This window comes from Microtus ochrogaster, chromosome 4 (assembly GCF_000317375.1).
Source record: "Microtus ochrogaster isolate Prairie Vole_2 chromosome 4, MicOch1.0, whole genome shotgun sequence".
In the NCBI taxonomy this organism is placed as follows: Eukaryota; Metazoa; Chordata; class Mammalia; order Rodentia; family Cricetidae; genus Microtus; species Microtus ochrogaster.
The window spans coordinates 200998-221609 of NC_022011.1; the positions used below are offsets into that span (position 1 = coordinate 200998).

Genomic DNA, 20612 nt, shown 5'->3' on the forward strand with positions numbered 1-20612 from the left:
GATGATGAGAAGGTGGTGATGGTGGAGATGATGAGAATGGTGGTGATGATGGGGATGATGAGAATGGTGGTGATGATGGGGATGATGAGAATGGTGGTGATGATGGGGATGATGAGAATGGTGGTGATGCTGGTGGTGGTGATGAGGATGATGGAGGTGTTGATAGGAGATGATGATGAATGAGATGAAGGTAGTGATTATAGAAATGATGACAAAGAATAAGATATAGATAATGAAGGTGATAATGGAGAAAGATGGAGATGGTGAAGATTATAAAGACACTAATGAAGGAGAATATGCTGATCATTATAGAGATGCTGATGGAGAAGAAAATGGAGATGATGAAGGTATTGATGGAGGATGAGGTGATGGAGGTGATGATGATTGAGAGGATGATCTTGTGAGGATGATGACATGGGTGGATGCATGAAAGGGAGGGAGAATGAGAGTCCCCTGAAAGCATGTTCAGACAGACCTCAGCTGCAAACAGTGTTAGAAAAAGATCCAGGAACTAGTTCAAAGACTTGGACTTTTTTCCCCCCAGAGGACAAGGAATTCTTTTCTTTTTAAACTGATTTTAATGAGCTATACATTTTCTCTGCTCCCTTCCCTTTCTCTCCCCTCCCTTTCTCCCCTCTCCCATGGTCCCCATGCTCCCAATTTACTCAGATCTTTTCTTTTTCTACTTCAGGCTTGGTCTTATTAGTCAGGTCACTTATTAGTCACACATCCCTGAGCATCAGTTCTGTCACTTATGGGATGTAACAAACTCTGCCCAGCCAGCTACACAGAGCACCCACAGGGGTCCTGCACAGGCCTCTTTACAGTAGCTGTTTTCAGAGCTCAGCAAAGCAGACAGTTCAGTACAGACTGTCGGCTCCTTGGAGCTGTCTCTCAGCCTCAGTTTCCCCATCTACAAGTGTAGCTAGTAATACCCCTTCCCACATAGAGCTGTGGCCTGATTGGAACAGGTTCATGTAGGGGCTGAGAAGATGGCTTCATGGGTAGAGTGCCTGCTGCATAAACAGGAGGATATAAATTTGGATCCTCACAGCATCCACACAGAAAGCCAGGCATGGTGGTGTGGTGTGAGCCTGTAACCCTAGCACTGGGAGGGAGGTGCAGACAGTTGGATCCTGGGGCTTGCTGGTCAGTCTTTTAGTTATTTGGTGAGCTCCAGGTTCAATGAAAGACACAAAGACCTATTTTTTCTATGATGGTGGTGAATTTGAGACAGGGTATCACATAACCCAAGTGGTCCAGGAGCTGGTTGAGGCCAGGGAAAACCTTGAACTAGTGATAGGCTTGTATGCTAGTGCCCTGGTTTGAAAGGTGCTGGGAAATTAAACCCAGATCTGTTGTTGGGCTACACTGGTACTCTACCCACAGACACAGTAGAAATTTAAGGTAGAGTCTGACTTAGGCTCCTGACATTACCAATGCATGTAACCATACACACTCATGCACACAGATTCATATAACACTCCCCCCACATACATACATACACATATTCATGTAGTTTTAGCGACCAGCCTGGTGTCCAAAAAGAGAAGAAGCTCCATGCACTGTCCTCGTGGTGATTTAAAGTCTTTAGGCCACTTCAGTTACTCACTCATCTTGGCCCTTCCTGATGTAATGATCAAACCTCCAGACCTCACAAGCTTGACCTGATGTGTTGAGGAGAAGATAAGGTTGCAAAGAGTTGCCCCATATGGTGGCGTAGGTTGCTTACTGCTCAAGGACACGCGGCCGAGGAATTGACTTGTGTCCCCCTCAAAGCATGGAACCTCAATGTCCAAGACGGGGACTTTTCTGCCTTGCACAGAAGTTGCACAGGGGCTGGAAGATACCTACATCATGTGTAATGCAATTCATTCATGAAGACTGGGATGGGGCCTCGCTGCCTGTGATCCAGCATGCCTGCTGGTTGGAAGAGGGAGCTTACAGCTCTCCACTTACTCACATTTACAAATAACATGTACACTCTGCTCCTGAGGCATGAAGTGGGATTCCCCTCTGTATGTTATAAATATGTTTTATTGCCATTGGTTAATAAAGAAAGTGCTTAACAGAATATAGGCAGGCTGGAAAAGATATATAGAGAGGAGTAGGCAGAGTCAGAGAGAAACCATGTAGTTGCCAGAGGAGAAAGATGTGAGCTGCTAGCCACCACGAGCCATGTGGCAAAATATAAAATAATAGGAATGGGTTAATATGTAAGAGCTTGCTAGGAATACACCAGAGTCATTGGCCAACCAGTGTTGTAATTAATACAGTTTCTGTATGAATATATCTGGTCAGCATGACTGGGAACGAAGGAGCAGCCTCCGTCTACAGAGGTGTTTGACAGATCTGTGTGGACAGTGGCTCCAGATACCAGGCGATCTGACAGGAAGCGTGGGGAGGACACTGCACTGTCTCCACGTGTAACAGGATTGAAAGGAGTTTAGATAGCAAGCGTGTGCCCCAAAGCAAGGGATACCATAACCAGAGTTCAGCACACTGGCCTCTCTCAGCAGCTCTGTGTGCAAAAGGAAAGGGACAGAGAGTACAGAAAACCCCAGGAACCACAAATCAGCAGCACAGACAACATGCAGCATACAGGGAAATGAAGAGCAGAGGGGTTAAGTAGCTGACTCAAGAGATACACAGCAATGCTGACTTGCCTGGCTCCTGACAAGGGACCATGAGGCTTTTGGGGGCTAAGTTTCCTATGCACACAGTTTTCCTGCTGATTTTCAGTGCTTGTTTGTACTCTACCCTGGGAATGTGTGAAGGACCTATGAGACCAAGCACAGTCTGTCCAACCAGCTGCTCTGTGCCTTGACAGTGTCTGACCCAGTGCTCTGGTCATTAAGTTCAAAACTGACCTATATTCCAAAACTGTCCAACAGGAATACTATGCATTCAATGGGAAGGAGCACTGTGCTGGGCGCTAGCCTCGCCTTCTGACGTTGGCTCTCAACAGCGCGTGATGAACTCGGTCTTTGCAGAACCAGAAGACTGGGTCGGGTGACTTCCAAAGAACCACAGTTCTTCCTGTGCGGAGGGTCTCAGGCTGGGGCATATCCAAGACCCCGGGAGGGCAGGAACTTCATACCAGGCAGGCGGGTGGGGCTGGATTCTGCTTCTCTAGCCAGCCCCAGCTGGTCGAGTGTCTGTCTCTTGAGAAAGGCTGCTTCGGAAAGCCTAATTGTGCTGGCTGTGTGCTGGGATCACTGGGGGATCTGACCAACACTGGAGCATTTAAATTAGCTCTGGAGCTGGCACCCAGCTCAGCTCCATTTTTAAGTTCCTGGGGTTAGGAACCAGTGTTCTAGAAAAAGTGCCAGGTTTCGTGTGTGTGTGTGTGGGTGCGCATTTGGTCAATGAGTTGTTTCTCTTGGGGACATTTATCTTGGCTCCCAGCTCAGTCTCTTGCTGGCTACCAGGTTAGAACAGCTTCCCCCTAGTTTCCCTTCTGTGAGGTCATTGGGACAACACAATGGAATTGCTTCTCTGTGTTCTCCCTCTGTCTCCAAGAACTTGTGTGTTCAGTTGAGTACAATTCAGTAAGTATTAAAAAACAAACAAACAAACCACAATGCTACCAGGCAGAGTGGTGCATGTACTCAGGAGACAGAGACAGGAGGATCTCTGTGAATTTGAGGCCTGTAGGGTCTACAGAGAGAGTTCTAGGACAACCAGGGCTACATAGAGAAACCCTGTATTGAAAACAAAACCAAAACCAACCAACCAAACCAAACCACCACCAACAAAAAACCCATGATAGCAAAATGGTAAGAGCTGCCCCTAGAGACGACGCAGGCTCCATCCTCACTCCAAGGCACTCACATGCATATGGTGTGTATGTGTTTATATGAGTGGGGGATGAGGCATATGTCCAAAACGTGGGCTCAGATGAGACAAGGTCTATAAGGAAGTCATCGTGGTGCAGTCCATGCTACAGTTTATTTTAATCCAATCCCATGAGGTCACTACTATTCTAGCACCCACTCCATAGACAAAGAAGTAAGACTTAAAGAATAAGGCTTCACCGAGTGTGGTGGCACATGCCCTTAGTCTCAGCACTCATGAGACAGAGGCAGGCAAATATTTGTGAGTTCTAGGCTAACTAGAACTTCATGGAGAACCTTTGTCTCCAAAAAACCAAAGACCTCCCCCTGAAGAAAAGCATCAGGCATTGATGGAGATGAGGCTAAGCGGACCAGTAGGCTCGCACTATCAGAAATACTAGGAGAGAGCTGTATGGGAGAAACAATTCAGGAGTCTGCTGTGAAGGATGTGTACAGTTTAACCTTGAGAAAGTATTGCTAGAGGTGGTGGGGACCTGTGTCCACAAAGCTTTGAGCAGTGACGACCTGCTTCCTCAGGAACCTGGAAGTGATGGGATTTGCCCTGAGGGCCAGGTTGAGAGACTTAGATTTTATGTATCCGGTAATAGGGAGCTCTTGAAAATCCTTGAGCAAGGGTGGCATTTTAAGAAAAGGTTTTAGCGCTGGGTAGTGGTGGCACATGCCTTTAATCCCAGAACTTGGGAGACAGAGGCAGGCAGATCTCTATGAGGCCAGTCTGGTCTACAGTGCTAGTTCCAGGACAGGGAGAGTTGTCATACAGAGAAAACCTGTGCTGACAAACAAACAAACAAACAAACAAAAGATTAGAAAAGTCAGGCAGTGGTGGCGCACACCTTTAATCCCAGCACTTGGGAGGCAGAGGCAGGTGGATCTCTGTGAGTTTGAGGCCAACTTGGTCTACAGCATGAGTTCCAGGACAGTCAGACATAAAGGGGAAACTGTGTCTTGCAAAAAATAAAAAAGAAAGAAAAATAAAAAGAAAGAATGGAAGAAAGAAAAAAAAGGTTTTAGCAGTGCGCATGGAATCAACTAAGCAGGGCTCATAGGGGCTTGTACAGATGGAAGAGACAGTCGCGAAGCTTGCGTAAGTCTGTGCTAGGTCCTCTGCATGCTGTGGTTGTTCAGCTTGGGGTGTTTGTGGGACTCCTAACAGTGGGAGAGGAGGTGTCTGACTCTTTTGCTTGCTCTTGGGACCCTTTTTCCTGCTACCGGGTTGCCTCGTCCAGCCTTGATATGAGGGTTTGTGCCTTGTCTGTTGCATCTTATTAAATTCATGTTTGTTTGATATCCCTGGGAGGACAGCTGCTTTCTGAAGGGAAACAGAGGAACAGTGGATCTGGGGGGAGGGAAGTATGTGTGTGGGGACTGGAGAAATGGGCAGAGGGAAGGCTGTGGCCAGAATGTATTATATGAGAGAATAAATAAATAAATGAATAAATAAATAAATAAAAAGCTATGTGTTCAAAAAAAAAAAGGAAACGAAAAGGTTTTAGGGTCATGGTTTACGGGAGAGAGGGAGCTGTAGGGAGTACAATGGGAGGGAGGAAGCTTGAGCAAGTGGTCCATCTGAAGATGTCTGTGTGCACGGAAGGACAAGAAAGTTGACCCATGTGGGTCGGGTTCCACAGCTCCACGAAGTGTCCCTGGATGTGGAGCACTTCTGTGCCCCTGACTGATGACTGAGCTATTATTTTTAATTAGGCCCAAACAGGGCCAGGTGGGTCCACCGATGCTAGCCAGCAACACGTGCACTGCCAGCACCCTTGGATCTGGTCAGTGGGGTACAACCTGCTCATGGAGAACTTGGCTGGAAGCCCAAATATTGTGTTCCTGTGGCAGCTCTGAGCTGGCTACTTGCCACACTCCCAAGATGAGGGTGGAGAGCTGGCCTGGTGGCCTGACACCTCTGGCTCCTCCTCCCAGCAGAAGCCTGCCACTCTACCTGCCTCCCAGTGCCACGCTGATAGGCTCCGTGAGTGCGTGAAGCCAGTGCAAACCCTCCGGGCTGAAGCCAGCTCCCTGAAATCAAGCCTGGTTTGGGAAAGGGCACAGGGCTAGGATCTGGCCACTTGTCTGCTACTGGTGACCTTGGGCATGTCCCAAGCACAGCCCAAATAGGGCTGACCACCCACCTCTCCCAGTTTCCCTTTCCCCCAAACCTGTTGCATCTTCCCTCTGGGGAATGTCAAGATGGTTTAAGGTTGGATGGAACAAGCCAATTAATGCTTTAAAGTCCAAGACCAGGTAAACAGTTTTATCAAACTCTATGGATTTGGCAATATTGATGCCTATTTTAAAAATGGCACATGCATGCTCCAGAGATTTCCACAGTTAGTCCAGGATGGAGCATTTGGATGCAGAGAGTTAGGCCTGGAGCAGAGATCTCTTGCCTAGTCTCCCTGCCTAGCAAACAAGAAGTCCCTGGAGGAGGCTGTCCCAACGGAGCCACTCCCAGACCCAGGCCCTAGAATTGAAGGGTACATAGTACCCACCCCTTCTTGAGTTAGTAGATAGAAGTTAGCAGAAGAAAGTCTTCACTTTGGCCGAATGAACTTCCACCTCTTCCAGGCTTCACCCTCCCTGCATGGAGGCAGGCTCCAGCTGTAGTTCAAAAGCCTTGCTTTGTTTTCGGGCTCATTTTATACTAACCTTCTATTTATGGCCTGGGACATGGGCTTCCTGGTCTGGGACATGGACTTCCCATGTAAGGCAATGACATTAATGAGACTGAAAAATGTTTTGGGGGTGGCAGGTCTTGGATTAAAGAAAACATTAAGAAGCATGTGGTCTGTGGAAACAAGAACGCCTGGTGTCCGGCCTGGGTCAAAGCGCTCCCTAGCATAGCATGCCCTGGCTCTGTCCAGGACAGGCAGGTCCAGTGTCCCAAGATACCGGTGGCCTGGGGACGTATCCCTGGCTTCTGAGCTGCAACCATTGGCCCAAGTGATTTAGGGCCCCTCGTGGCTGCACGTGTGTCGCCCATGTGCTCCGAAGACCAAGGGCTAACAAAGGAAGCGTCAGCCTGGCCTGGGCTCCGGGCGAACCTAGGTGGGCATCTGAGGGTGAATGGGTGTGGTTCGCTGAGGGCGAGGCTACGGCCCAGGTTAGGGGCTGCCCACGGCCCAGACTGGCGTGCGAACGAGTGCGTACGCATGTCAGCCTCCTGGGTCCGTGCCAGGCGTTCTTCCGGTCACGGTGAGCACAGCGGAAGCCTCGGGACATCTCCCCGCAGCCCCAGCCCCACGCACCCGGGCACGCGTAGCCCCAGATTGGCGCTGCCCAGAGACCCGGGCGGGGCGGGGGCGGGGGCCTGGCCGCGGGACCCTCCTCTGATTGGCCGCTCGTGGCGGGGGCGGGGTGCAGGAGGCCAGACGCCCGCGCTGGGCAGGTGGGCTCAGGACGCGTCGCACGAGAATCCCCGAGGCAGGCGCTGGAGGCACCCCTGAGCCAGAGCCTGGGCCACCAGGGGAGTACTCGGAGACCTCGCCCCGAGGCGAACAGCAGCGTTCACCTGCAGGAGAGGGCGAGGGAGGAGCCAGCTCCAAGAAACTTCTCCTCCCTTGGGGAGAGGAGAGGCGGTGAGGTGCCGAGCGGCGCCGGCTTCGGGAGAACTTGGAGCTGGTGAGCCCTGGGGCGGCGTTCAGGGCCCCCTCCTACACGCACGCTGAGCTGAGCTAGCAGCGCCTGGCGAGGAGCAAGCAAGCTGCTATCCTTTCCACGAGGGTCGAACTGTAGGACTGCAAGCAGCCGGGAAGGCCGCGGCCCGGAGCGCAGCCCCTCTATCCTGCCCACGGCCACCGCTTGAGGAGAAGGCAACGTAAGCGGCCAGGCGGGTTCCCAGGCTGGAGACACGCACCGGTCGTCACCTCCAAAGGACCCCCTGAGTCTCCGGGGTCCGTTCCTTCATCCCCAGAGTCGTCCTCCCCTCAACCCTCCCTCCTCCCCCCAGCGCGGAGCCCCAGACGGGGACACCCCTCATTGGTCGTCCCCAAACCTCCGTGCACCTGGCTCAACCGGAGTCACCGGTGTCGGGGCAGGGCAGGGCCGCCGGCGGCGAGCCGGAGCCAGCCCAGCGCCCTGGCCCCGCTGAGCTCTCGGAGCCCACCCATGGGGCTCCGTCTCTGGGCATCTCCTCGCCCGACGCGCAGTCCAGTTCGGAGCGCCGCGCGCAGGAGGATCCGTACTCAGTGACCCTGGAGCCCCCGCAGACACCGGGAGACTCGGGGGCCGGAGCGGCAGGCGGTTCCTCTCATCTCCAAGAGATTTCAGGCAGCCCTTCAAGCCGTGCTCAGGGCCCGGCCCGCTGTTCCCAGGTAAGGGAGACACCCAGTGGAACGGAGGAGCTAGCTAGGTGGAGTGGGGCTGCCGACTGGCCAGAGGAACGCAAGCTGAGTGACGCTGGCTTTTCATGACGAGGGAAACTTACGGAACCCACTACGTGTCCAGATGCTTTACCCACGTAGAGAATTAAGCTCACGAGGCGCCTCGCCTGCTTTAGGTGGTTTCTAGCCTCTTGCGTAGCCCAGGTAAGAGGCTTTATTGAGCCCTTGTGGGCTTCGTTTGTCTCTGAGTGCTTTCGTTTAGGTCAAGAGCTAGTCCATTTTAAAAAGAAGGCAACTGAGGCTCAAAGAGGAAGAGGCACCTACCTTCCCTAGACTTAACCTCCTCTGCAGGGCTTCTCCAGAGGAAGAAAGATCAGGGGTCCTCTGCCTGCCTGGAGTCCCTTGAGCTTCGGAGCATTTCCCGTAAGATTCCCTTACCAAAAGGGTTTCCTGTACTCAGCTGGCCAGTGTCTATGGGCCTCTGACAGGCCTTAGTCTCCTGCCCAGCCCGGGCCACTGGATCGAGGAGAATGAGGAAGGGAACTCCTGGGAGTTAGGACAGGGCCTGGAGCCTCTAATTCAGGTTTCCACTAAGCCTCAGAGAGACAAAATGGGGTCCTTACAGGTCCTCCACTACTGGGAGCAGCCAGGTGGCCCACAGCTGCTCAGAGAGACTGCCTCAGAGGAAAGAGCCCTGTATTGAAGGGAAAGCTTCTGGGTACCTGACCGTGCTGGGTTTGGTTCTACCTGATTTTAACAGAGGGGCGAGCTGAGTGAGCAGACCAGTTCACTCCAAGTTGCTGGGCTGGCACAAAGCAGAACTTGTTAGCCAGAAGCAGATCGCCCCTGCTCTCTGCCCTCCTGAGCTCCCCAAGATGGGAAGGGTGGCTTTGTGAAGCTCTGAGACTCCCCAGAGTGTGTGTCCTAAGAGACTGCAGTTGTGCAATGGGGTGGTATTGCCACCCTGGCTCTTGGGGAGTATGCAGTGGGCTGGTGTGGTGACCTCGGCTCTGGGTTGCACCCAGGGAACTCATTCAGACTCTCACCCACTTTTCCTTCCTCGTCTGACCTGTCTAGCTTCCATCAAGCAGATGGAGGATACAGGGAAGAAAGTGAATGACACTTGTGACCTGCCCGACAGGGTATGCAGTGTCCTGGGCAAGCCCATTCCCGCTGCCTAGGGGGAGAGAGGAAAAGGGACCATAGTAGGAGTCACAGGGTCACTCCCTGCCCAGTGCCACCTGGGGCTTCACTGAGTCAGAGCTGTTTGGAGAAGACTCCAGTTTAGGCCACTTAGGTAGGGGTGGCTTTTTGTAGAGGTGAGAGGTCAGGCTCTACAGCTGAGGAGCCTGCTTGTAATCCCAGCCAGGCATCTGCTATGTGGACTCAACCTTTCTGGGAACCAGAGTCCCCACCTGTCCCCTGGAAGGCTCCTCATAGGCACAAGGCAGCCCCTGCATGATGGATGCCTGCTGATGGTGGGTACTGTCTGTGGGGACAGCTCCACACCCATCACCCTGCTGACACAGTTTCCCACTTCTCTAGGCCACCAGGTTTGGATGCTGGCAAGGAGGGCCTGCTCTGCGGTGTCTGTCCTGAACTTTAGGGACCACCTCCCATCATACACGAGCTTTTCTGCCCAGGTCTCTATGGGCCATGGCATCTGCCCACTGGTGAAGTACTGATCCTAAGGTCCTTATGGCCCCACTGAATGCATACCTAAAGCAGGCTGTGAGCCTATACTTTGTACTATGTACACAGAAGGTGCTCAATAAATGATCCCTGAGAGAGAGAAATTGCAGATAACTGTACATCGGGCTCACGCAACCCTCTTACTCCCATCCCCCGCCCCATTCTGGGTTTTGGGATCTGTCCATTCCCACTGGATCAGCCATGCTAGAAACAGAGCCAAGCAGGCAGGCAACAGGGGAGACTGCCCACAGGGCCTTTTCAGAGCCTCCTGTGGGGTGGAGTCAGAGGCCCTGTCACCTGGCTTCCAGGTATCTGGGAGCCTCACACAGCCCCACGTGGCCGTGGCCGAGGCACGGCTGTCACAGATGGCTTTGGGTTCCTCTGTCTCCACCCCTCTCTGATCCACTGTCTCTAATTTCTGACTCTCTGCCCTGCCCTATCCCTTGGTGTTTCCTCCTTCGAACTGCCTTTCACTGCCTTCATGCCTGCTCCCTCCCACTCCGTCCATTCTGATTGCTGCCTGCCTTGCTCTCTGCCTCCCCCCTTCCAGTCACTGTGTATTGGGAGGTCTGGACTACAATGGAGGCCGGCAGTGTCCCTGGTGCCTGCTGGCTCCTTCCTCTCTGCGGGACTGGGTGGGCACCTCTGGGGGGCAAAGCCATGATGGGGGACCTGCAGGAGTACTGGAGGGTGGGATTCTTCTCATTGCAGCCAGGGGCCAGGCAGGTGGAGTGGATGAAGGGAGGAGGTCTCATAACCAGAATGGGGCGGGGGATGGAAGTGAGAGGGTTGGGTGAGCCCGATGGTACAGTCATCTGCAATTTCTCTCTCTCAGGGATCATTTATTGAGCACCTTCTGTGTACATAGTACAAAGTATATATAGGCTCACAGCCTGCTTTAGGTATGCATTCAGTGGGGGACATAAGGACTTTAGGATCAGCACTTCATCAGTGGGCAGATGCCATAGCCCATAGTGGCCTGGGCAGAAAAGCTCGTGTATGATGGGAGGTGGTCCCTGAAGTGCAGGACAGACACCACAGAGCAGACCCTCCTTCCCAGCACCTTGGCGTCTTTGTGCCTCAGTGTCCTCATCATCTCCCTTCTGGGTCACTGAGGAGTGGAGCAGGTGTATGCCTGGCGCTCACAACACTGTGACATATATTAACTGCAAAATAAATGTCAGCGGTGTTATTATTCTATACTTAGCCTAGACTTGGCACACACCTGGGCTTGGCCCAGGAGTGATGGTTCCGATGGGAGGCCTGGGTCCACGGTTTGCTGGCCCATTGTGTTTGTCTCTGCCGTTCATTCTTGGAGGTCATGTTGCCAGCTGGGAGCATTTACACTGTAGAAATTGACAAATGTTACCAAGCAAGCTTTTCTGTTTTTGTTTTAGGAGACAGGGTTTCTTCGTGTAGCCCTAGGTGTCTTGGAACTACCTCTGTAGACCAGACCAGACTGGTTGGATCTTACAGAGATCCACCTCCAAGCAGGGCTTTTAGGGAAGGTGAAGGACCTTCAGGCAGGCAGGCTAGCAGACATGATCAGAGTGGGTGCTTGCCTGGAGACTTGCACCCAGGAGGCTGTCACTTAGCCCTGGTGGCCATCTCAGACTCTGGCCCTATGATAGTCTGATCATGACGATGAAGAATGGTTTTGGGCCCAAGTCTCGGTGTGCGCAGTACGCTTGTGCAGCAGAGCTTGCTCTGAACAGATATATTTCAAGAAGACGCCCCTTGTGCGCGGATGCAGCCCCTACTTGCCTTCTCAAGGTGTGTTTTGTGCAGTTCTCAGCCTGCACAACTTGTGGTGGCCAGCCAGGAGCACCCATGTTTCTGCAGGCCTATGAACACACACACAGTTCTGGGGTTAGCAAGCTGTCCTTTGTATGGCATGGAGGTGGTTCTTCTGGGAGGAGAAGGCCGACAGCCTTTAGAGAGGTGGCATTTAGGGTGGGCTCTGACTAGAGGAGAAGGGTCTTCTGGGGAGAAGTTGATGGTAGCGAAGGTGTGGAGGCGTGTCTCAGTCTGGAGGACCCTAGGGTGCTGAGACAACAGAGCATGGCCCCGTGGTGACCTGTTGAAGCAGGAGAAATCTGTATAGGTCCACCTGGATCAAGAGCTCATGAGCCTTTTTTTTTTTTTTTCTTGAGGCTAAGACAGTCCCATAGAAGTCTTTGGGTTTCCCTCCAGACCCCCAGTCCTTGGAGTCATGAGGCTTGAGTCCCTTTCCCCCTCACTCAGGCTCAGGTAGTTCAGAGGCACAAGTTACTGAGCCAGTGGTAGGCCGTATGAGAGGAGCCCACCTTGTTGCAAACCTTGAGTCCAGGGTGTATCCAGGGAGGTGACGGGGTTTGGCAGGGTAGAGGCCTGGACTGCCGCATTTCCCTCCTTCCTATTAGAACTGCAGAGCCATAGGACCCCTTTGGTTAAGAAATGTGGACTGACTACTGAGCCACATACCAGACTCTGGATCCCAGCAGTTGTGGACTAAGGAAGTGGACGCTGTAAGAGAAGGCTGCCCCCTAGTGGAAGTTGCTGCTTTGGGAATTTCAGCTGTGTGGAGCCCAGTGCCGCAGTTGTGTGAGGAGAGCTTCCTCCCAGTGAGCAGCAAGGCTGGGACCCTATGGTTTGTCCTGTGCTCAAGCGTGTGGGGATGGATAAGTGAGCAAGTTGGGAAGAGGAGCGAAAAGATCAGAGGTCGTGTATGACTGAACGAACGAGGGATTGGCTCGAATTCTGAGGTCCCTCGAGAACCCTGGTCAATGGCTTCTGTTTTACACTAGAAAACAGAGAACTAGACAGGGCCACCCGGGGGGAGGCCAGGAGGCTCCCTGACACCTTCCTCCTCACTTCTGCTGCAGCCCCGAGCCATGATGAAGACCTTGTCCAGCGGGAACTGCACTCTCAGCGTGCCTGCCAAGAACTCCTACCGGATGGTGGTGCTGGGTGCCTCCCGTGTGGGCAAGAGCTCTATCGTTTCCCGCTTCCTCAACGGCCGCTTTGAGGACCAGTACACGCCCACCATCGAGGACTTTCATCGAAAGGTGTACAACATCCACGGGGACATGTACCAGCTGGACATCCTGGACACCTCTGGCAACCACCCGTTCCCTGCCATGCGTAGGCTGTCCATCCTCACAGGTGAGGCGATGGAAGGGACAGGACAGCTGGTTGGCACTTCTGTATAGGGAAGCAGCTTCATGCCAGGCAAGTGGTGGTGGGGTCCATAGCAGCATCTGCCCTGCAGCTGCCCACTGCTGCTAGATCAGGGCCCTTGGTGATCGACACTCTTTAACTTAGAGCTTGGTGTGTGTTTAACCTTTACAGCTAGCCTATGAGACAAATGCTTGCTGTCAATTTACAAGGGGGAAGCCAAGGCAGAGGGGTTAAGTGCCTGTATCCAGGTGGAAGCACAGCTTATGATGGCTGTTGAGGGACCTACCCTGTGGCCTGACTTCTCCGCCGGGAGCAGCATCTGGAGAAGGACAGGACTGTGGGCCACCAGGGGCCCCTGGTGATGTGGCATTGGCTGTCCTGGTCATTCCTTGAAGTCAGTCTTGAATTTATCCACGTCTCTAGTATGACCACTGTGGGCTAAGTGGTGCCTTGAAGCACATCCCTGGACAGAGATGGGAGGAGAGAGCATCATGAAAGCACCCCTCAGGGACTGGGGTGATAACTCAGGAAAGTTACTGTTTGAGAACAAGGACCAGCATTTGGTCCCTAGCGCTTACCCCAAAGCGGAGTATGTGGTGAGCGCCTGCTATCCCAGCACTGGGGAGGCAGAAACGGCGGGATCCCTAGGGCTTATTGGCCAGCCATCCTAGCCTAATCAGGAATTTCTAGATCAGTGGAAGACTCTTAAAAAACAAGGTGGCTGGTGCACAGGAACACATGCACTGGTGGTCAACACAGCACACACACAGACGCAAATACAAAATGACAGTTTCTAAAGCAGTCCCATGTCGAGACATTCCCCTTCTTCTTTACTCTCAGGTTAATTTAGAGCCCCGTGGCAGACTCCCTTCTGGCCATGGAGCTCCCTCTTCCTGGTCACTTTTTGGTGTAGGAAATCCTTCTGTCTGTGTGTTGCTTTTCTTGGTTAATGAATAAAGAAACTGCCTTGGCCTGTTGGTAGGGTAGAACTTAGGTAGGCGGGAAAGACGAAACTGAATGCTGGGAGAAATAAGGGCGGAGTTGGAGGGAGATGCCATGGATCCTCCGCCAGAGATAGACATGCTGGAACTTTGCTGGTAGGCCACAACCTTGTGGTGATACACAGATTAATAGAAATGGATTAAATTAAGATGTAAGGGTTAACCTATAAGAAGTTAGAGCTAATATGGGCCAAGCAGTGGTTTAATTAATACAATTTCTGTGTGGTTATTTCGGTTCTGGGTGGTCAGGACAAACAAGCAGGCCCTCCTTCTACAGCTTTTTCTGTCCCAGACTGCTCTTGGGACCCCTTTCACCCCAGATTCTGAGAGGGAGCATCTTGTTTAAGGAACCCCAGGTGGGCCTGGCTCAGATCCTGAGCCTGTCTCTATAGCATAGTGGTGTCATTGTCAGTGTGTTTGTGACCTTGCTCCTCATGTGGCTATGAGGACAGGAGGGTGTAGGACAGCTCCCTGCAAAAGGTGGTGGGTGAGCTCTTCCTATCTGTGAGGGGACTGGATGCCCACTGGTAGAAATATGCATACTTCAGTGTTACTATTCAATTATGCAAGAGATGGAGAGACAAGCTTTCCATCAGACAGTGCTTATTAGGCATACATCGTCCATCGCAGGCCTGACGTATAGGTGGCCACCTAATCCCTTGCCAGCACTAGTGTATTGGCATTCATTCTGCACCCTCTGAAGGCATTTACTTTGGTCTGTTTCCTGCATACCGCATTCTGAGCACATCTGTCTATTGCTTTGCTTGCTCACCAGCCCAGGCCAGGCCTCATTTTCCAGCCTGGTCTGGGTACAAGAGCTGCTCGGGGTTGCTCATTCTCACCAGCTTTTCCTGCAGCTGTTGGTTGGCCGGGCCAGGCTCAGATGTCTGGCATTCGCAGTCTCAGATTTGGACACTTGGAGGCTATGAGTCCTCAGGGGCAAGGGTTAGTCTAACGGGACAGAGTGAGGCTTGGCTGCAGGAGCCAGAGCAGTTGACAGTTCATCATCCAGCCCTTTTGTGAGCTCACTGGAGGCCAGTGTGTGCAGGCCCAGGTACAGGTGGCTGGGCTAGAATGGGCTGCTGTGCTTCTGAGCCTTACCCACTAGCTCACGCTGGGTATGTGTCAATCTAGGGACCAGAACATGTTTATAGAGGCCAGAGAGAAGGAGGAGGAAGATGAGGATGTGCGATGCTCTGCTGGACCCAGTGGCTGGGCCACTGTCTGCAAGTCAGGGGCCTCAGACCCATACTCAAAGCTGCAGAGCAGAGGGGAAGGTAAAGATGGGAAGGGTCTTGGAGGATGAAATTGTTACTCTGAGGTGACCTCAGACTCAGTTGGGGGCAGGTTCACACACCTGGACCCTCCCAGGGTGTGCCCTAGTCACTGTGTCAGACTCAGGGCCCCATTAGTGTGTTGTGGTGACCGCAGTACGGGCCATGATCTCTTACTTATCGCATGGCTCTTCCTAGAATCAGAGAGCACATTCTGTTTGTCAGCCATAGGCCAGGTGAGGACCAGATTGGATCACATTTAGTTGTGTAACTTTAGGAAGGTTGTTTGCCTTTTCTGGGCCCTAGCTGGCTCGCCCATAACAGAAAAGTAATAAAAGCTTCCCCATGGAGTTTTTGTGAGGTGCCGAGGAACAGCAGGCACACACAGTGCTCTGCTCCCAGCAGGTGCCCATTCCCGTGAGCATTATTGATGCCTGGCATGGCTGAGTGTGTGCACTCTGCATGCATTAGCTCAGATGCCCTCCCACAGGAAGTTTCTTTCCCATGATGTGGGAGGGAAATTGAGGCACTCGGAGGTTATACGGACCCTTCAAGGTCACACAGTTGCTAAGCTGAGGTAAGATGCAAACCCGGGCCCCCTTTTACCACCATCGTCTGCCACATAGAGACACTATGCTTGCTGAATTCCTACCAAAATACTGATGCCTGCTCTGGGTGTGGCTAAGGCCAGTCGTACCTTCATGAGTCAGGAGTTTTCTAAGAGTCACTGTATAACCCCATAGAGATGACGGGCCCTCCACAGTCCTCTGATGAAACAGGGAGGACTGACCACATTTGAGCCCAGCTAGGTGTGCTGCACTCTCCCTAGATGCCCCTCTGAGCCTTGACTTTCTTCTCTGGCAAGCAGAGACAGTGATAGCAGATGCCTCCAGGTCAGGGTTTGCCAGCTTCCTAAAGGCAGCTGATGGGACTTCTGCTGAGTGTCACTAGTATTGCCTTGTTTCCTCCACAGGAGATGTCTTCATCCTGGTGTTCAGCCTAGATAGCCGCGAGTCCTTCGATGAGGTCAAGCGCCTCCAGAAGCAGATTCTAGAGGTCAAGTCCTGCCTGAAGAATAAGACCAAGGAGGCAGCAGAGCTGCCCATGGTGATCTGCGGGAACAAGAATGACCACAGCGAGCTCTGCCGCCAGGTCACCGCCATGGAGGCTGAGCTGCTGGTGTCTGGGGATGAGAACTGCGCCTACTTTGAGGTGTCAGCTAAGAAGAACACAAACGTGAACGAGATGTTCTATGTGCTGTTCAGCATGGCCAAGCTGCCCCACGAAATGAGCCCCGCACTACACCATAAGATCTCTGTGCAGTACGGTGAGGCCTTCCATCCCCGACCCTTCTGTATGCGCCGCACCAAGGTCGCAGGTGCCTATGGCATGGTCTCACCCTTTGCCCGCCGTCCCAGTGTCAACAGTGACCTCAAGTACATCAAAGCCAAGGTCCTACGGGAGGGTCAGGCCCGAGAAAGGGACAAATGCAGCATCCAGTGAGAGGCAGGGACATCGGGAGGGGGCTTGGGCAGTGCCTTAAGGGAGGTGGCCGAGGATTCCCACTGCTCACATCGCACGAGGGCCCTAGGCATGTACACTGTACCCGTTCTCCTGATTCCTAGCCACCTGTGAGTTCTTATGTCTGTGGCTCCTCTGTGGTAGGACAGAGACACGTTTGGGGACATGTCAGAACTCAAGTTGAGACAAGCTTTGAGTGTCCTTAGAGTAGGAGGAATGCAGAGAGACCAGGAGTCCTGCGTCAAAGCAAGATGTGCAGTACAAGTCACAGGATGAGAACATCTTAGCCAGATGTCACAGCCTGATTCCCTGGTGGCCTCTGCTCCCTCTGCGTCGATCAATCTGGTCTCTATGCTTCTGGAGAAATCAACCTCCTGGGTCTTCAGCCCCAGCCCTCTGGCCCAGCTGTGTACACCCACCCCTCCAACTTAGCCGCTGGCCACCCTGACATTGAGCCAACAGAGTGTGTGTGTGTGGGGGGGTGGGGGTGATGGGTCCATGTTCCTCAGACTCCTGGCTCCTCCCAGGTTCCGCCATATGGCATTGTTCTTGTTTTGAAGTTGTTTTCTGTTCTGTTTGCAGTAGTCATGAAGTCCTTGTATGGTAAGAGCCCAGTGACCTGTCTTTGGCCAGTTCAAATCCATTACTTTAGCTGGGGTCCCTTTCCTCCCTGCTTCCAGGCAGGCTGTGCAGCTGGATCCTATGCTGTGTTCAGCAGCTTACAAGTGAACCCACAACAGCCGAGTCACAGAAGGCCAGGGTGTCTCTTCTGCCCTCAGGAGAGGATGACTGGGCTCTCTAGACCCCTCCACGCTCCTAGCTAGACCAGGACCGAGCTCTGGACCCAGCTTTCTTCTGCTATAGCTCCTCAAGCCTCTGCCGAGCACCCACTGGATACTGGGCTTCCTGTGCGCTAGGCAACAGAGAGCGAGAGGTCCTGTGTGTTCCCAGCTCTGGCCTCTGCCCACTGCGGTGCCTTCCGCAACACCTTTCCTGGAGGAGAGGAAGCAGCCGAGAGCCTGAGCCCAGGATAGGTTGGCAGGAAGACTCAAGGTGGGTCTTTTCCTGGTGCTCAGGCTGTGCTGGGCACTGCTCTCCCCAACGCAGGAGTAAGGTGAGGGATGACCATGACCCTGAAAACCAAAGGCTCTGTTCAGTTCTTAATACGTGTGGTCTTTAGTCCCTTTAATACAACCGTGGCTGGCCCATTGAGATGGCTCAGTGGGTAAAGGCGCCTGCTGCCAAGCTGTTCAACCTGAGTTTGACCTCTGACATCACGGTAGTGTGGGGAGAGACCTAACTTCCGTAAGTCATCCTTTGACTTCCACACAGGCACCATGGTACCTGCATACACACAAAGTAATGAGGCCGATGGTTATCCCAAACCCTAGGGATCTATTAGTGTGTTCCTTCAAGGCCCAGAAAGTCTGAGTCCACACACACCGCGTGGTACCCTCTCCTCCTAGAGCTCCTGGTGGCAGGGGTTTGGACCCCCAGTGATCACTGAGGTTACCCATAGATGCTGTGTACGTTGTCCTTAATGCATCTCGGCTCCAGCTCTGCACAGCAAACCCCAGACCTGGTCCTGTGTCCTCGCCGCAACACCTGCTGCTCAGCACAGCTGCCTCAGCACCTGCTTCTGTCCTGCAGCAAACTCCCCCACTCCTCACTAGCCCCAAACCTGAGAGTGTAGCAGGCACTTTTCCAGGCAGGTGTACAGCCTGGTCCCATCCGGCCAAGCTCCACTGCCTGGACCTTTGTGTACACTATCAATTAAAGTTGGTTTGTTAGCAGCTGTGCCCTTGATGTTTGTTTTCTGTGTTTCTGTGGAAGGGGCTTCTCCCTGGGCCAAGGTCTGCCTGTAGATCACAGTCTTCAAGTTCTAATTTGGGAGAATGAAACCCAGTGAAGGAAACTGGGTCTGGACCTGCTATGGTGTGTGCTCTGAGTGGTCATTAGCAGTGATGTCACCAGTGTCTGCAAGAATTGTTGATGATCGAGTCTGGCTGAGGAGCATATGCCTACTGTCCTGGCTACTTGAGAGGCTGTGGCTGGAGGATTGCCAGAGTGATAAGCCTGTCAATGGGAGTCTCCTGGCTCTAAACGAAAAAGATGGGATTGCTCCAGGTCTCTGCTGGGAGCGGGGGCAGAGATGCTGTTCAACCTTCTGACACAGAACACAGTCCATAGGGATGGTGGACAGTGCCCGCAGAAGGGCAGTGGGGGATGTATGCCTTTCTGAATGGTAACAGTAAGTCTTTGTGAAGTGTGAAGGAATGGGATGTGGTTGGGGACAGCACCTGGAGGCACAGATGTCCAACCCTGAATGACCTCATGAGTGGTGTTTATGTGGCTGAGTGCCCCTCCTGGGCAGAGGGAAGGGCAGGGAGGTGATGGTTGCTAGCCCACCCTAAGAACATTCTGGGCCGTTCCCACTTCCAGGGGCCCATTTCTTCTGTAACTATTAGGCACAGAGCTCAACTGCTTGCCCAATAGGCACGTAAATGAAGGTTCTGGATCATGGGTGCCTGACTCCTGCATGGGTGAGGACAGGATTTTGAGTCTGGGCGAACAGTTTTCAGCTTGGCAAGTGGCTGTGAGCATTGCAGGGTGCCAGGGCCTGCAGGTGGAGATCGAAGAATAGGAGAAGGACCCTGCCCACAGGGCTGGGAACCCAGTGGGGAGCCACAATCCCTAGATGGACACTTACAAGTAGGTTAGGCCCCGTTGGGGTGTGGAGAGAACCTTGCCTACCTGTCTAGATCTAGCTCCTCTAAGCCTTGGCTACCCTTTATATGGTTCTGAGTGTGGCTTGAGCATGCTCTCGGTCTTGTGTCTTGTAGAATGAGACGTGGAAGTATCCACTCCCTGTTGCTATAGTCATGGCCTTGGCTGTCCCACCGGGAGAGCTAGATAAGAAAACTATCTAGCTGCTGCACCTTGGGTGTCCTGCCCAGTGTATCCCAGTTATATCCTAGCCCATCACCACCATTGCATATCCTCCATGTGGGATTCTGGGTAAATCCCATCTCAACAAACGCTGTCTATAACACAGGGTGGGCAGGGACCAGCTGGGCCACATGTGCACAGAACAACCTTCTAAGCCTTGACAGCTCCCCTTGCATAACCGGGAACCTGCTAGCTCCATGCCCTGCTCCCCCCCTCCCCATTCTCTCCACTCCTTCCTGCTCCCACAGTTCTGGCACTAGAATGAGGTTGACAGCAAAGAAGACAACTGCAACCTAGGGCAGGGTAGAATGAGCTGTTAGGAGGCTGCCCCTCCTGCAGAGACTGAGGTAGCCTGAGAACCTCATGCCAGTTAAGTCCCCTGACTTCTAAAATGAGCCCTGAGAATCAGGTTTCAGAGAAGCCTGCACCCTGAACAGCAAGTACTTTTTCCGCCTCCTTGAATCTGTCACTCAGGAAACAGTCGTCAGCCTGCATCACGGCCTGGAGGACTGATGGGAGCCTGACAGCAGCTCAGCAGCAAAGGCTGCTGGGAATAGAGGGGAAGGGATCTTCACTAAGCGCATGCTGACCTTTGACCTGTTCTCTCATTGGATCTTTCCCGTAAAGCAACTTAGGACTGGATCCCTTCCTGATGGTTGAACAGATGCGGAGAGGTAGGGTTGTTTGCTTGATGTTACCCAGCAAATACCCAGGAAATACCCAGGAAAACCGGGTCCATAGTAACTTGATGTTACCCAGCAAATACCCAGAAAAACCGGGTCCATAGCAACTTGATGTTACCCAGCAAATACCCAGGAAAACCGGGTCCATAGCAAC

At 52.8% G+C, this 20612-nt stretch overlaps 1 protein-coding gene across 1 annotated transcript; it reads left to right on the forward strand.

Moving 5' to 3' along the window:
- Nucleotides 1-7749: 7749 nt before the first annotated feature.
- Rasd2 (RASD family member 2) lies at nt 7750-18625 on the forward strand. The gene is made up of 3 exons (XM_005345370.2): nt 7750-8170; nt 12736-13015; nt 16279-18625. The coding sequence occupies exons 2-3, from the start codon at nt 12745-12747 to the stop codon at nt 16806-16808; spliced, it is 801 nt and encodes a 266-aa protein (XP_005345427.1). The 5' UTR covers nt 7750-8170; nt 12736-12744; the 3' UTR covers nt 16809-18625.
- Nucleotides 18626-20612: the final 1987 nt, after the last annotated feature.